Source organism: Benincasa hispida, chromosome 5 (assembly GCF_009727055.1).
Source record: "Benincasa hispida cultivar B227 chromosome 5, ASM972705v1, whole genome shotgun sequence".
NCBI lineage: Eukaryota > Viridiplantae > Streptophyta > Magnoliopsida > Cucurbitales > Cucurbitaceae > Benincasa > Benincasa hispida.
The window spans coordinates 6,798,553-6,812,650 of record NC_052353.1 but is presented as its reverse complement, the minus strand read 5'-3'; the positions used below and the strand labels follow the sequence as shown (position 1 = coordinate 6,812,650).

The window sequence follows — 14,098 nt, the reverse complement described above, 5'->3', positions numbered from 1 at the left end:
ACAGATTTAGAACATGATTTTAATTTAAATAATTTTTTAAAATATTATCGATATTATATATTTATAAATCATAAAATTCGTTGATGTTACCTATAAATATTAGATTGATAATAAATTGTTATTAATTTATTTATGAACATGTTTTATGTTAAATTTTTTTGTATAATTATTATTGTATCTTATATAATACATATTTTATTTTTTAAAAAATGAATTGAATTTATAATATGACAAGTATTTTTTAATCTTTATTTAAGATTATTTACATTTGAAAATTCAAAATTCAGAATTCAGATTCAATTAAATCATAAAAATATTGTCTGTCGAACACATATTTACTTAAATTTCAATAAGACTGTCCGCTAGAGTATTTACTTAAACCTTTTAAAATTAATATCTTTCAATTCTTATCCACAACTGTGTAGGATTGAATTTGGGCAAGCAATGGCCTGCTTTTGAACTTCAAACTATTTCCTTCCTTCCTTCCTTCCCCCTTATCATCTTCAATTCATTCATTTCCGTTTTCATGGCGACGCCTTTCTCCTCCACCACCTCCGTCCGCCGTTCCGTCTTTCAACTTACACAGAACCCCCCTCCCAAAGCCCTTCTCTCACTGCGAGGTACGTCACTCTTCAACCCGCTATTCCTTTCTCTTTTCACCTTTCTGTTGGTTTGTTCATTCAGGATTTCTTCTCCTTCCCCCAATGGCTCGCCTTCTAGATTATAATGCAGGGTTAAATTGCGTCAAATGCGGCTCAAGTACGACTCATCTTTGTTCATGGAAGTCAGCTTCCAACTACGTCAGGCTCCACCGGCAAGCCCTAGTGCTCTCAACCCAACTCTCTGTTTCTGGGAATCTATTGAAAAACAGGCATGTCCTGCTCTTTTATTTCGTTTACTTTCTTACAAGCCTTGCGGCGGTGTATGTACCATGTGAATTGGTGAAAATTGAACACCCTCTGTAGTGAAGTTGTAACGTGGGGAAGCACTTTACAAACGTACGAGCATTTTGCATTTGCATTTGCCATTGCCTTATTGCTACGTGAAGTTGATTGTGGTAGTTTCTAAGTTGTGTCGCTTATTTTGGCTCTGAATTTTTGGTCTTAGAAGAGGAGTCGTGAGGGCTGCAACGATCGAAGAAATTGAAGCGGAGAAAACATTAATTGAGAAAGATGTAGTAAGTTCATATGTTCATTGATGCAGAGACTTTCTGTATCTTATAATTAAGCAATCTTACGTTAGGAATTATCGTCCGAATAACCGTCCAATTATTCTCCAGAAAGCGAGGATGGAAAAGACTATCGATACTGTTCGATCTAATTTCAATTCAATTAGGACTGGGAGATCAAACCCTGCCATGCTTGATAAGATTGAGGTATATGGCAATTCTTAGATTTATCTGGTTAGTGGATGGTTGTTTCATTATGTCTACTCGGAACATTTTTTTTCCCAAATCTCAGACGAGTAACATGCCAATAATATGTGTTCTATACACAAAACCATCTTTGTCGCTTTCATGAATTTTCAGGTAGAGTATTACGGCAGTCCAGTTAGCTTGAAGAGCATTGCCCAAATTAGTACACCTGATGCAAGCTCACTTTTGGTCCAGCCATATGATAAATCCAGGTATTCGATGTGCCAGGTGGCTGAGTTGAATATTTTTTAAACCTTTTTGGATATGTTGGATTGTGCACCCTCAGGCACTACACGGCTTCAGTTTTTCCAAATTCCCGTTATTTTAGAATCGTGAACGGCTATAAAACAATAGGAAAAGTTTTCTTCAATCATTTCTTAATTCCTGTTATTTTAGAATTGTGAACGGGTATAAAACAATAGGTGGTGAATGTTACGATGGCCTTTTACCGCGAATCCTTGAATATTGAGGATCTTCCATGGTCTTTATCCATATCAAATTTGCAGATTCTACTGTTGGTATCTTGCTTTTCTTTTAGGAACCCAGTCAAGGGCTTCAAAACTTTGTCATCACAATTCCTGTTTTTATGAATAAAAGGTTTCACATGTGCAGACATTTTCTTTGGAGCTTTTCAATCTCTCTAATCTTGAATCTTTGACTTACTGGTTGAGACTGCTATGGACATAAACGTCCTCTTATTATTAGCTATAGAATGATGTCATCCAGCTGAACAGTGTAATGCATTTCTATAATGTCTCTTGGCAATCAGCATTAACTCTTAACGAGTCATCATCTTCAGCTTAAAGTCAATAGAGAAGGCCATAGTCAACTCTGACTTGGGATTGACTCCAAACAATGATGGAGAAGTCATACGGTTGACTCTCCCTCAACTCACATCCGAAAGAAGGAAGGTACTTTCCTTTCTATTTGCTATCAATTTTCCATGTAGATGTACTGTAAAGCCTTTTCTATTTTTGCATTGTTCATTGCCAATTGTCATAAATTCATTAATATGTACGTAAAACCAGTAGAGAAGAATTATTTTTCTGCATTATCGTTTGCACGTTCATCTTAAGATGCGGTCCTACTGTTCCTTGTCTGGTCTACTGATATTATGGTGAAAGAAGCACTCTGCAATTACGGCTTGCAGAACATTTCTGTAAAACTCATGCCATTGCTTACCCATGCATGGACATACTCACTTCTATTCTTTAAAACATCCATCATCCACCTGGTTGAGATTAGAGTAGATGGTGAATGTTATATATATGTTTCACTTCACCTAGGAAGCACGGACACTTAATTTTTGTTTACTTGTCTATGTTGGACACGTAAATGGCACTTCTTAGCACATTAAATATATGTTAGATACTAGTTGTACAAAGTCATTATGAGTCCAACATTTGTTAAACACATATTGATCACTTGTTAAGCATACTAAATATACACGTCGTTTCTTATTAAAAAAAAAAAAAAAAGAAAAGAAAAGAAAAGAAAAGAAAAAAGCATACCAAATAACCACATAATGATATAGGAGTATAGGACAACAATAATAAATGTTGAGCATGAAATACGTCAAACCCATATTTACGCTTATAAACATCCACAAACTTGTAAATGTTTGTGGCTGTATCAATTACTAATAATTATATTAATTTGAATCCTAAACTTTCATAAGTGAATCAACTTAGATCCTTCATTCTCGTTTTCAAGGTGAATGCATAACTTTCGTACTTTATATAAAACTTCTTTAAATGTAAGGATTGATGTAAAATAGAGATAAATGCGAGATAGGTTTTTCACTAAATTTGAGTGGTTTTTCATCCGTTTGTCTTCCTCTATTTTTCTCTACTTATTTTGAGAGAATTACCTGATAATTTTTCTTGCTACTTTGGTGGGATTTTTTAAGAAGAGTAGCTTTTTATTTAGGTGATTTTGAGTTGATTATAAATAGAATCAAGTGAAAATAGTTGAAAAAAAAAGGTCTAAATTGATTCGCTCATGATAGTTAATGGTTTAAATTTGTACAATTATTAGTTTTTTTAATAAATAAATAATATATATATATATATATAAAAAAAGTTTAGGATATAAATCAATATNATATAAATCAATATTTGCCCAAAATATTGTAATAAACATGTCATTGCCATGCCTTTGTCCTGGATTTGTAAAAAAATGATTTGTCACTGTGTCCATGTTGTATTGGACCGTATCTATGCTTCTTAGATGACTCGTATATTTCTTATGAGATTTTAATTTCTAGATTCACTGCAAAATCTTAATGTTTAAGGCTTCAAGCTCAATATGTCAATATGACATGAATGGAAAATTATACATTATTAGCATTTGAATGTGGATGATGAGGGCAGTGCCTCAAAATTTCATTGGGAGAGGTAAAATTTTACATTCCAACTTTTAATACCGTCTTCAAATTTTGAAAATTTGGGGGCAAAATTAGGAAGAAAATTTTAAAATCTCTTTTTAGTCTAGATTATCCCTCCTTTTTGGCTCCACCCTTGTGGTCGGTGATATAATTGCATATTCAACATTGCAGGAGTTGTCAAAAGTTGTTGCAAAGCAGGCAGAGGAAGGGAAGGTATGGTTTCATTTTTTTGGCATTATGGGAAAGGGGATGGGGTGGGAAATAGTCTGAGATTTATGTCCTGATGTAGAATGCTATGAGTTTCTGCTTCAAGACTTTTTGGGATCTGTGCTTAAACAGCCACTGTTCATGAACTCTTGGATGATATCTTGGATCTGCCTGTTTACAGGTGGCAGTAAGGAATATAAGAAGAGATGCTTTGAAAGCGTATGAAAAATTGGAGAAGGTTGGCAACGCATACATCTTCATATCTTAATCTTATGGTTCTTCTGCTTCTACGTTTTATTGGATCTGCCTTCCCGAGAGCAAGTTCCTTTCTCTTTTGTATAGTTGCTCCTACTCTGGTTTCCTTAAATGTTTTTATCTTTTGTGTCAGGAAAAAAAACTTTCGGAAGATAATGTTAAGGACTTGTCAAGTGATTTGCAGGTTTGTTGTCGCTTCTGTTAACTCTATTATTTAGAGCTTTTGATCCTACATCAGTTATTTCCAATTAAAAGTCTAGTAATTTCACACAACGGGCCAGAAAGGAACGGAGGATGTAATTCCCTGCTGAAGGCATCAAACCTTGGAAAAGTTGTACTAAATTCAAAGTCACAACTTGTGAAACCTGATGTATTCATTGCATACAATGGATTTCAAGTCATTCAGCATATTACCAGGCTTATATTGCAAGATTGTCAAGATTGCCAATGTTGAATTTATATGTTAGGGCCTTTGCCCCTTATTTTGAGCATCCCAATTTAAGATGATTTCCTTGTGCAGAAACTTACTGACGACTATATGAAGAAGATTGATGTCATATACAAGCAAAAAGAAAAGGTGTGGTTCATCTTGACTGAACTCTCTTTGGGTTTCAGAACTATTATTAAAGCACTCAACACTCTTTTCCACTCCACTGATTTAATCATGAATCCGAACGCCCAAGCATTGGTAGGATTTGATTTAGGATCTTCATTTCACAAGTATCTGCAAGACCACTCACTGATCCTATTTTGTTAGCCACAATAGTTTTCCACTCGTTTCTTGGCTAGTAACATCATGACAACCAACATCTATTTGTATTGTATTTCAGGAGTTGTTGAAGGTGTGACCAAAAGCAAATGGTAGAGCTTTCCCTTTTGGTTCCTGTGAAATATGAAATCATTGTTCTTTTTTCCTCTGAATAGAGATTTGTTTGATGTCGATTGTTAGAATCAAACCTCGTTCCTTCTTTCTTTCTTTCTTTTTTTTCTTGGTTGAAATGAGATTCAGCGCCTTGTGCGAAAAGATGAGCTAGCAATAGCATTTATGGCCTTGGTTTTGCTGTTGTAAAATTGGCACATCTCAAACTTCTTACTCTGTACATTGGAACTGACATTATCATTTACTCATATTTGGACTCGACCTTTGATTGATGAACTTTTAATTCAAACACCTATTGAATTACCCAATCGTTACCCTTTTTTTTTGTCTAGTAATATGTATTTTCTTTTCCATTACAAAATAGTATCGAAAATTTAGTTTATCTTTTAGTTCTTGAAATTTGATTATAATCACATTAAAGAAAGTTTTTGTCTCTTTTTTCTTTTAATTAAGAAAGTTTCGTTTCTTTTTTCTTTTAATTAAAAAGGCTAAATAATACCAACTGTCCTTAAACTTAAATTTGATCTTTTAAATGTTTCATTAATACCTTTGAATTTAACAAAACATTTTTTTTTTAAAAAAAAAAAAATGCTCTTACCCATTTTTTCAGAAGGAAAAAAAAAAAGGTACTCTTACCTTAGTTCAATTCATTTTGGTTGTTTTCAAAATAGTTAAATGAATCAAAATATTTATGAATATAGTTAAATATCAGTCTATTAGTGATAGACATTGATAGATTATCATCATCTATCACTAATAGACAATAATATTTTGGTCAATGTCTATCAGTGTCTATTATTGATAGACTGGTATTTTGCTATATATATAGATATTTTCAGCATTTTTATCATTTAAAATAATTATTCATTCATTTATTCTTTTTTTCATTGATAGATCATTTTTACTTCTATGATAGATGCCTATTATTGATGCATATTTATCGCTCATATATATTTGAAAAATGGTATATTAGCAATACATTACTTTTAGCAATTTATCATTCTTTGTTATCTATAGAATTGTTATTAAAATTAAGTTCACAAATTGACTATTTCTAGTCTTTTCTAATTTATTGACATGATAAATCAATGATAGACTCTATAACACATGAGCATGCATATAATCATGGATTGGAAACAATTTCAAATATCACTGATATATCATTTTTAATTCTATTGATACTGATATACCAGTGGTAGACTTAATAATAAAGAAGTATCCAAACAATCAAATATAAAAAAATGTCAAATATCATTGATATAATATTTTAATTTTTATCGATAATGTACATCTATATTAAACTTTGAAGAAAAGGAATAAGCAAGAAAACACCTAATAATAAATGAAGAAAAATGATATCTCCTTTCATATACCGTATTTATAATCAATCGATATGATGTACTAGTAAAAAAATACATTAAAGTTGGAGTATACAATCAATAATTATAGACAATTGATAAACTTCAACTATTAGATAGTCTATCAACGATATACTATAGTTAATAATACGTATGGATAGAAGTTAAGATTTCATCATATTTGCAAATATTTTTAGATTGTGCCATATGTCCTTAAGTCCTTAGGTTCCCTTCGTGGCTTCATTATTTTTCTTTTCTTCTTGTTATAGGTCTATATTATTAGGAATATCTTAAAACTCGCAGTTTGTGTTAAACATTTTATTTATCAATAAAATATTATTGAGTAATTTATTCAATAAAATTGTTGATTTTGCATTCTATTATGAAAATCCAATAAACATATCCATGACTATAGTGTGAATACTTTAACTTTATGTGGTGACATAAACAAAATCAAGTTAATAGTATATAGTCTAAATGGTCTAATAAGTATATGGATGAAATTGGGTATCTCATCTTGGTAACACTATTGGATGCAACCCATTTTATAGGTAATACAAATGATGTGATCCACAGACCATTCATGTAGAGACATGTGAGTGGGGGCATCCTATGCAATGAGTTTACATATAGACTGGACCACAAAATAGTCACTTTTCTTTATAACGACCGTTCAAAACTGACTATTTCATTTTAATTAATGTAGATTAACTTGATCTTAATCCTGAGCTAGCTATGAACTCCTGTTTGTTTGGGATTATCCTTTGATCTGCATGGGTGAGAGTAGTCCAACAGGATGAATAGCTAGGGACATAGCCCTGTAAGATGGAATTCACTCCTACCCGATTTAGGGTTAGCATATAGGTTAGTTCTCTTAAGTACTGATTCTAGGTCTTGAACAATCGAGGCCTGCCTTCTCTTGATAGAGAAAGGACTTGATTCATAAGTATTATGAAGGATCGACTTACTGATCATGGTTATATCAAGTGGACATAATATATCTATAGTGAGAGGAATTCAACTATGGACCTTAGTTGAGTGACCCATTAGTTAACGAATGAGGGTTAATTCGGTATAATGAGTTTAGCTAATTAATCTCAGATTGTTGGAGTCCATGATCTGTTGGTCCGCGAGGTCCCATACTAGCTCGTAAATGGATTAGCTTTAGAGTAGCATGATAAGTTAATTTGAAACGTTCAAGTTAGAATTAAACGGAATAGGAGAATTTATATTTAAATATGATTTAAATATATGAAAGTGGATTTGTATAAAAATTAATTGAATTATTTAAATAATTACTTAAATAATTATTTATTAATTTTATTATAAAATTAATTTATGACAAAATTAATAATATTTTCAATGTTTAAAATCAAATTGATTTTTTAAATCATTTGATGAAAAATTGAAAAATTAGAAAATTTACACAAAATGGAAAAATGAGTTTTTCCATTATCATCTTCAACTAGCTCCCACAAAACCCATTCATATTAGTTTCAATAACTCTAAGCATGAGTTGCATCTCATGCAGCCATCTTTTTTGCATGATAGCTTGCAATAAATAAAGAAGATTGGAGTGGACTTGAGGCATGCATTCAAAGAGTTTTTTTTTCAAAAAATTCGGGCTGAAGAAATAGTTCTTCAAGTGGGTGTAATAGTGAGCTTCTTTCCAAGTTTCCTTTTGTTCAAGTTGTTCTTGAGTCCCACAACTCATTCTAAACTCCAAGAGTATAGTGGGGAAGATCTTGAGGTGGTTCACAACAAGTTTCGGAGAAGACAACGATTGAGAATCAAGATCTTGAAGAGAAAGATATGATTTCAAACCCTCTTGTAATCGATGAGCATGCTTTAGTTTCTGTCAAAATTAATGAAATAGAGTACTTATTGATCCTTATTACTTCCACTGCATACTGATATACTCTTTCATATATACCTTGAATGAAAGGGCATCTAAGAGATTGAGAAATGTGAAGAAGAGAGAGAGAGAGAAAAAAAGGAAAATAGAGAAGTGGTAGACCCATATAATGAAGCAAAGTAGAGAGGCATATTCTAATAGTAATAGACTTATTTTAAGTTAAGTGTATCAATGTAACTTTTAAAAGTTTGAATGGCTTTGAAATAAGGCACTATCAATTTCAATTAATAATTTTAAATTTTGAAAATCAAAAGTTAACGTATTTTTTAAACAAAATACAATAATTTATCCTAAAACAAATGTAGCTAATGCAAAAACCAAGACCCCTCTTCATTTTGTAATTAGGGGATGAAGGATTTAAGGAATGGTAAAAGTATAAAAGAAAAGGGTGTAGAAGGCATAGATTTTGAGTAAAACAAAAGAATCAGATATGATGAATATTGCTGTGTTTTAAAATCTAATCTACTGCTCACATTTGGCTTATTTACATTGTCCTTTTAACCTTAAACTCTAGTGATACATCACTATTGTCCTTTCGACATGTTCTGTTGGAGCAGGAAATGTGCGGTTTTTTCTTTATTTTAACTATCATAAATTATATTCATAAACTTCTCCACGAAAATTCCAAACATTCTTTTGCCTAGAATCTTTAGTGTTCCAAATATGCATCGTATTTGTGTCCTTTCACACTAATCTAATATATACTATTTTACTTACTATGACCACTTACCTGGTGCTTATATTATATCATATTACTTACTATGACCACTTACCTGGTGCTTATATTATATCATATTACTGATTAGAATTAATATAATGTGATATGTAAGAGGATTTCACACCAAAAAGATGAAGACAGGATGAATTACTCTTTCCATTGTGTCAATTAGTTTTAAGATAAAACTTCATATTTATCTAATATGCTATCAATGTCCATGAAGTCCAAACGGGTATTTCATTAAAAAAAAGAAAAAATTAACTCAAATCCAAAGAGCTAAACACCATTATGAGGGAGAATTTTGAAGATGTCGGAAAGATATACATAATTTAAAGTTTAAGAATTAACTAGCATTGGCAATTCAATTCATGCATAGTTGTGGATCGTGAATAATATGTAATTTCTTATATAATAATATTTAAGAATTAACTAGCATTGACTTGATCAATGTTACTTGAATGATCAAACTAGCATGCAAATCTAGACGCAGTATATAGAAAGAAACAAGCTCATGACATAAAAAGAAAAATATATTCAACTTTATTTCAATGAAAGTTCATTGAAAACCAAATTTGAATTGTGTTATAACAAAGATGATTTCATATAGCCTTCAAAATATAACCCTAGATCCAGTCACAAAGGTGTTTTAAAGTGTGCAACTCCTACAATTCAATGTCTTAATGCCCCACTAGCAAAATTAACCTAAAAAAACATTGAAAAAACTTAAAATAAAATAGAAAAATTGCATTGTGGATGGCCATATATTTGAAAATTAACATATTGAAACGTCTTCGAGATGTTTATAATCCTTCCTGAATAAATGAAGTTTCTCTAGTTTCCTTAATTGATGCTTGACTTGTCATAAATGGAAGCTTAAAATGCATTTAATGCAACTTTGTCTTGAATTTCTTATGATGTGGTATGATTAAAATGTTGTCTCTTCCTTATAAATCGCGCCAATTATCGATCTCAAAATTCAGATGAAATAAACAGTATGATCTTTTCGTAACAACAATGATAAGTTTATTTAGAGGAAGAATAATATGACCTACAAAAAAAAAGAAACAACTATAATCGATGTAGTGCTTGTCACATACACTCTCATACTAAAGTCAGAGAGTGAAATAGTGTGGAAACCTTAGAATTTGAAAGTGAGAAACATCTTTTTCTAGGCCTACTTTAGTCCTAAGGTAATGCTTTGGATCGAGGCATGCATGAGTCATCCCCCATTAGATTCTCTGTTAAGCTTAGCCTCAGGCTTTGTTGAGGTCGAGCACGTTGGATTGGGTCAAAGTCTCAAGTTATCTCTCTCTCCTAAGTCCAATTTGGTTCTAGGGTGCTATCTTCAACTCAAAATTTACTATTTTCTCGACTCTGTTACTTCTTTTTTTGTTCGATGTTGATAATACCATATAGTCCAAAAATCACCTATATAAGATATATTCGAAGTAAAATAAACAATACTAGCCTACAACATCAATAATTATATAACAATTGTTTACGTACTTTAAGAATAAAAAAACCGTTCTTTTAATTATTTTTTTTTTTAAAAAAACAAAAAATAATGTAATGAGAAAATAGCATATAATAAATAAAATTGAATCATATGTAAGATATTATTCTATTAGATCATGTTCTACATATCCTTAATGTAACATGAGCAAAAACTGAAATAAAGTAATTAGATGATGTGCCAGGTGGCAGATTGCAATTGGGCCAAAATTTGCTTCTCCTAGGACCTTACAACACACAGTCACTCCAACTCTGAAATTTTGCTAGGTTCTCCTTCATCCATAGCATGACCAAAAAGGATAATGAAATCCACTATCTACTCTTGTGGGTCTATTTTTCTGAAAATAATCAAATCCTAATGTTAATGAAAATAACTCTCTTTGGACAATAGTTGTTCAATCACACCTAATGTGGACAAAGCTTATTTCTTGATTAATATATGTCAATGTTAAAAAAGAAAAAAAAAAAAGAAAGTGAACTTTTTCTTTTCTTATCAAAATTTCAATATCTACTGACTATTGATTAAAATAAGAGCATTATAATGATTCATTTTTGAAGATTTATAATGTGACAGGTTATAAAAACTTATATCAAATTGAGTTTAGATTGATTGATGATGTGAAACAACATAAAATATGAAAATCATATATACCACAAAATGAAAAAGCAATGAAGGCTAAAAAGAACATAATGCAATGTATAAATTAAAAATTGGTTAGATTCACTCTTTCATCCTTAGCATGGCCAAAAAGGATATTATGATCCACTATTTAGTGGGTCTAGTTTATGTACATATATATATAAACCCATATGCTTTTAAAACTAATCAAATCCTAAAATTTGGGACAAAAAATTGCTCAATCACACCTAGAGGGGACAACACTTTTTCAATAATAACTAATAATATTTGTTTCTTAATGTCATATTATAAGATAACACATTAGATGAACTATTGTATATATGTAATTTGATAAGTTCAAGGAGTGAATGATAATATCGAATCTTTCCTCTCTACATATTACTAAATTAAAAGGAAACTTATAATTTGAATTAAGATATCATTCATTTTCTAATTCGTAGAGATTTGGTCTAAGAAATCTATCGTTTTTTTTTTTTAATTAAAAAAAGGTAGAGGATTGAACATTGATAGCCAATGTTTTTTTGAGAATTGGTAAAAAGAAATATATACAAATTTGTATTTAAATTGATGAAACCAACTTGAATTTGAAAAAACATATACTAGAAATGGAAAAGAGTGATAAATGCTAAAAAGAACATAAATGCAATGTACATTAAGATGGTAATGTTGGGATTGATTGACATCCATGAACCTTGCCATGAGTGAGGAAAGGAAATTAATTAAGTTGTACAGAATGCAATGAATTTATGGCAAAATAAGGAAAAGGGAAATTAAGATGGGGGAGGGATTTTGCAATATAATTAATTAATTGGACTAAATGAAAAAAAAAATTACATTTTGATCCATAGATTTTAGGTCGAGTTTCTATTTAATCTCTAGATTTCAAAATATTACATATTTAGTAAGTTTTGAGGTTGGTTTCAATTTAGTTTATAAGTCTTAAAATGTTATAATTTTAATATTGAGATTTGAGTTTTATTTTAACGTGATGCCTAGGTTTAAAGGTTTTACATTTTTAATCTCAATTTTTTATTAAATACTCACTTTCACTCACTGACGTCAAAATGTCTCAACTTGTTTAGAATAATTAGGAGTGAAAATTTAGATTTAATTTCAAAAGTGACGAAAAATAGTGAAAATTAAGTATTTATAATTATATCAATCTTTTTTAATTTATTAATATACATAAATGCTAAAAATGGAGAATTAGTATTTAGTGAAAATTTGAGGTTAAAAGTGTAAATCTTGAAATCTAAGAACCAAATAGAAATAAAACTCAAATGTCAACCTAAGAACTAAATTGAAACTAATAAACTCAAAACTTAAAAACTAAATTTGAAACTTGTGGACTAAATAGAAATTAGACCCAAAATCTAAGGACAAAAAAGTATTTTTTTTCCAAAAAGAAAAAAAAACATTTTTGGTCATTAGATTTTGGGTTTAGTTTTATTTTAATCTATATATTTCAAAATGTTATATTTAGTCCTCATTTTTTTTTTTTAATTTTACCTTGAGATTTAAATTTTGTTTCACTTTGATCTATAGACTTTAAGATTTATATTTTTCACTTTGATTTGTTACTATATACCCACTACAGTCTTCAGCGTTAATGTCTATTAATTTTAATAGTAACGAATATTTAGTGAAACTTAATATTACTTCTAATTATTAAATTATTTAAAATTAATTAATATATATTAACATCAATGACTAAAAGTAATCCTTTAACAAAAAGTTGAAGGTTAAAAGTATAAATTCTTGAAATTTAAGAACCAAATTTAAACAAAATTCGAGGGCAGTAAATTGCAATATTTTAAAACCCTAAAAACTTAATTGAAATCCAACTCTAAACTTAAAAAACTAAAAATGTAATCGTTAAACTGCATCCATCTTACAAAAAAAAGATTCATGAGTTAAGTATGGTATGAACTACACTTAATCATGACTACATAGAATTGAGACTAGGAGTGTTTATAAGTTGGATTGGGTTGTGTTCAAAGACTTTTTAGACCCAACCCGAATGACCCTTATTAAAAAATGAACCCAACCCAACCCAACCATGAAATATTTGGGTTGGGTTGGTTCGGGTTAATCAGGTCATTTATTTAAAATTTTCTTCTAAAAAAAAGAAAACCTTAAATATATAAAAATCTAATTTAATTGTTTTCATATACTGAATTAAGATTAACAACTCAATTTCAATTTATATAGTGAAAATTTTATTTTTAAAGTACAAATAAACTACTTTTAAGAATTGTTGAAACATAAATTATTAAAAAAAAATATTAGAATTAAATAAAATTAAAATCAATGTATGTATAATTAATTGTGTTATAAGTAATAAAAAAATATATTTTAAAGTTAATAATAGATTCGGATTGGTTTTGGTTATATTAGGAAAACTCATGAACTAACCTAACCTATAAAATTTTCATTTATTTGAACTCAACCCAATCCAAATGAGTTGATAACTCAATCTAAATGGTACGAATTGGATTGGGTTGATCAGTTTTTTGAATACCCCTAATCGAGACCCAAAATTGAAGGGGGAAAATATAATATATATATATATATATATGGTAAGAAAAAGGGAGAGGGTGGAAAAGGACAGGTGTGCCCTCAATTCCATGGTTTTGGATGATGCTGTATTCCTAAGAGCGGGAATCTCATGGGAAGTTGTTTCTGTCCTCTTCCCTTCCTTTTTACCTTTTTTTTTTAAAAAAATAAATGTCCAAACAACAAACACACACAATATTACTATAACGCCCAATTTATATATTTATATATGTATATATATTTAAAACATTTCATTC

General features: G+C 30.1%; 1 protein-coding gene across 2 annotated transcripts; it reads left to right on the top strand.

Annotated features, from left to right (window-relative positions):
- The first annotated feature begins 403 nt into the window (after positions 1 to 403).
- Positions 404 to 5,450, top strand: LOC120078085 (ribosome-recycling factor, chloroplastic). 2 transcript variants are annotated; one of them, XM_039032296.1, is made up of 11 exons: positions 404 to 620; positions 721 to 871; positions 1,111 to 1,177; positions 1,280 to 1,375; positions 1,529 to 1,626; positions 2,214 to 2,325; positions 3,972 to 4,013; positions 4,189 to 4,245; positions 4,396 to 4,446; positions 4,783 to 4,839; positions 5,093 to 5,450. In XM_039032296.1, exons 1-11 carry the CDS (start codon positions 527 to 529, stop codon positions 5,108 to 5,110), a joined length of 843 nt encoding a protein of 280 aa, XP_038888224.1. In that variant the 5' UTR covers positions 404 to 526; the 3' UTR covers positions 5,111 to 5,450. The 2 variants fall into 2 exon arrangements, with proteins under 2 accessions (XP_038888224.1, XP_038888223.1); XM_039032295.1 differs by having other exon boundaries at positions 405 to 620; positions 1,108 to 1,177.
- The last annotated feature ends 8,648 nt before the right edge of the window (positions 5,451 to 14,098 follow it).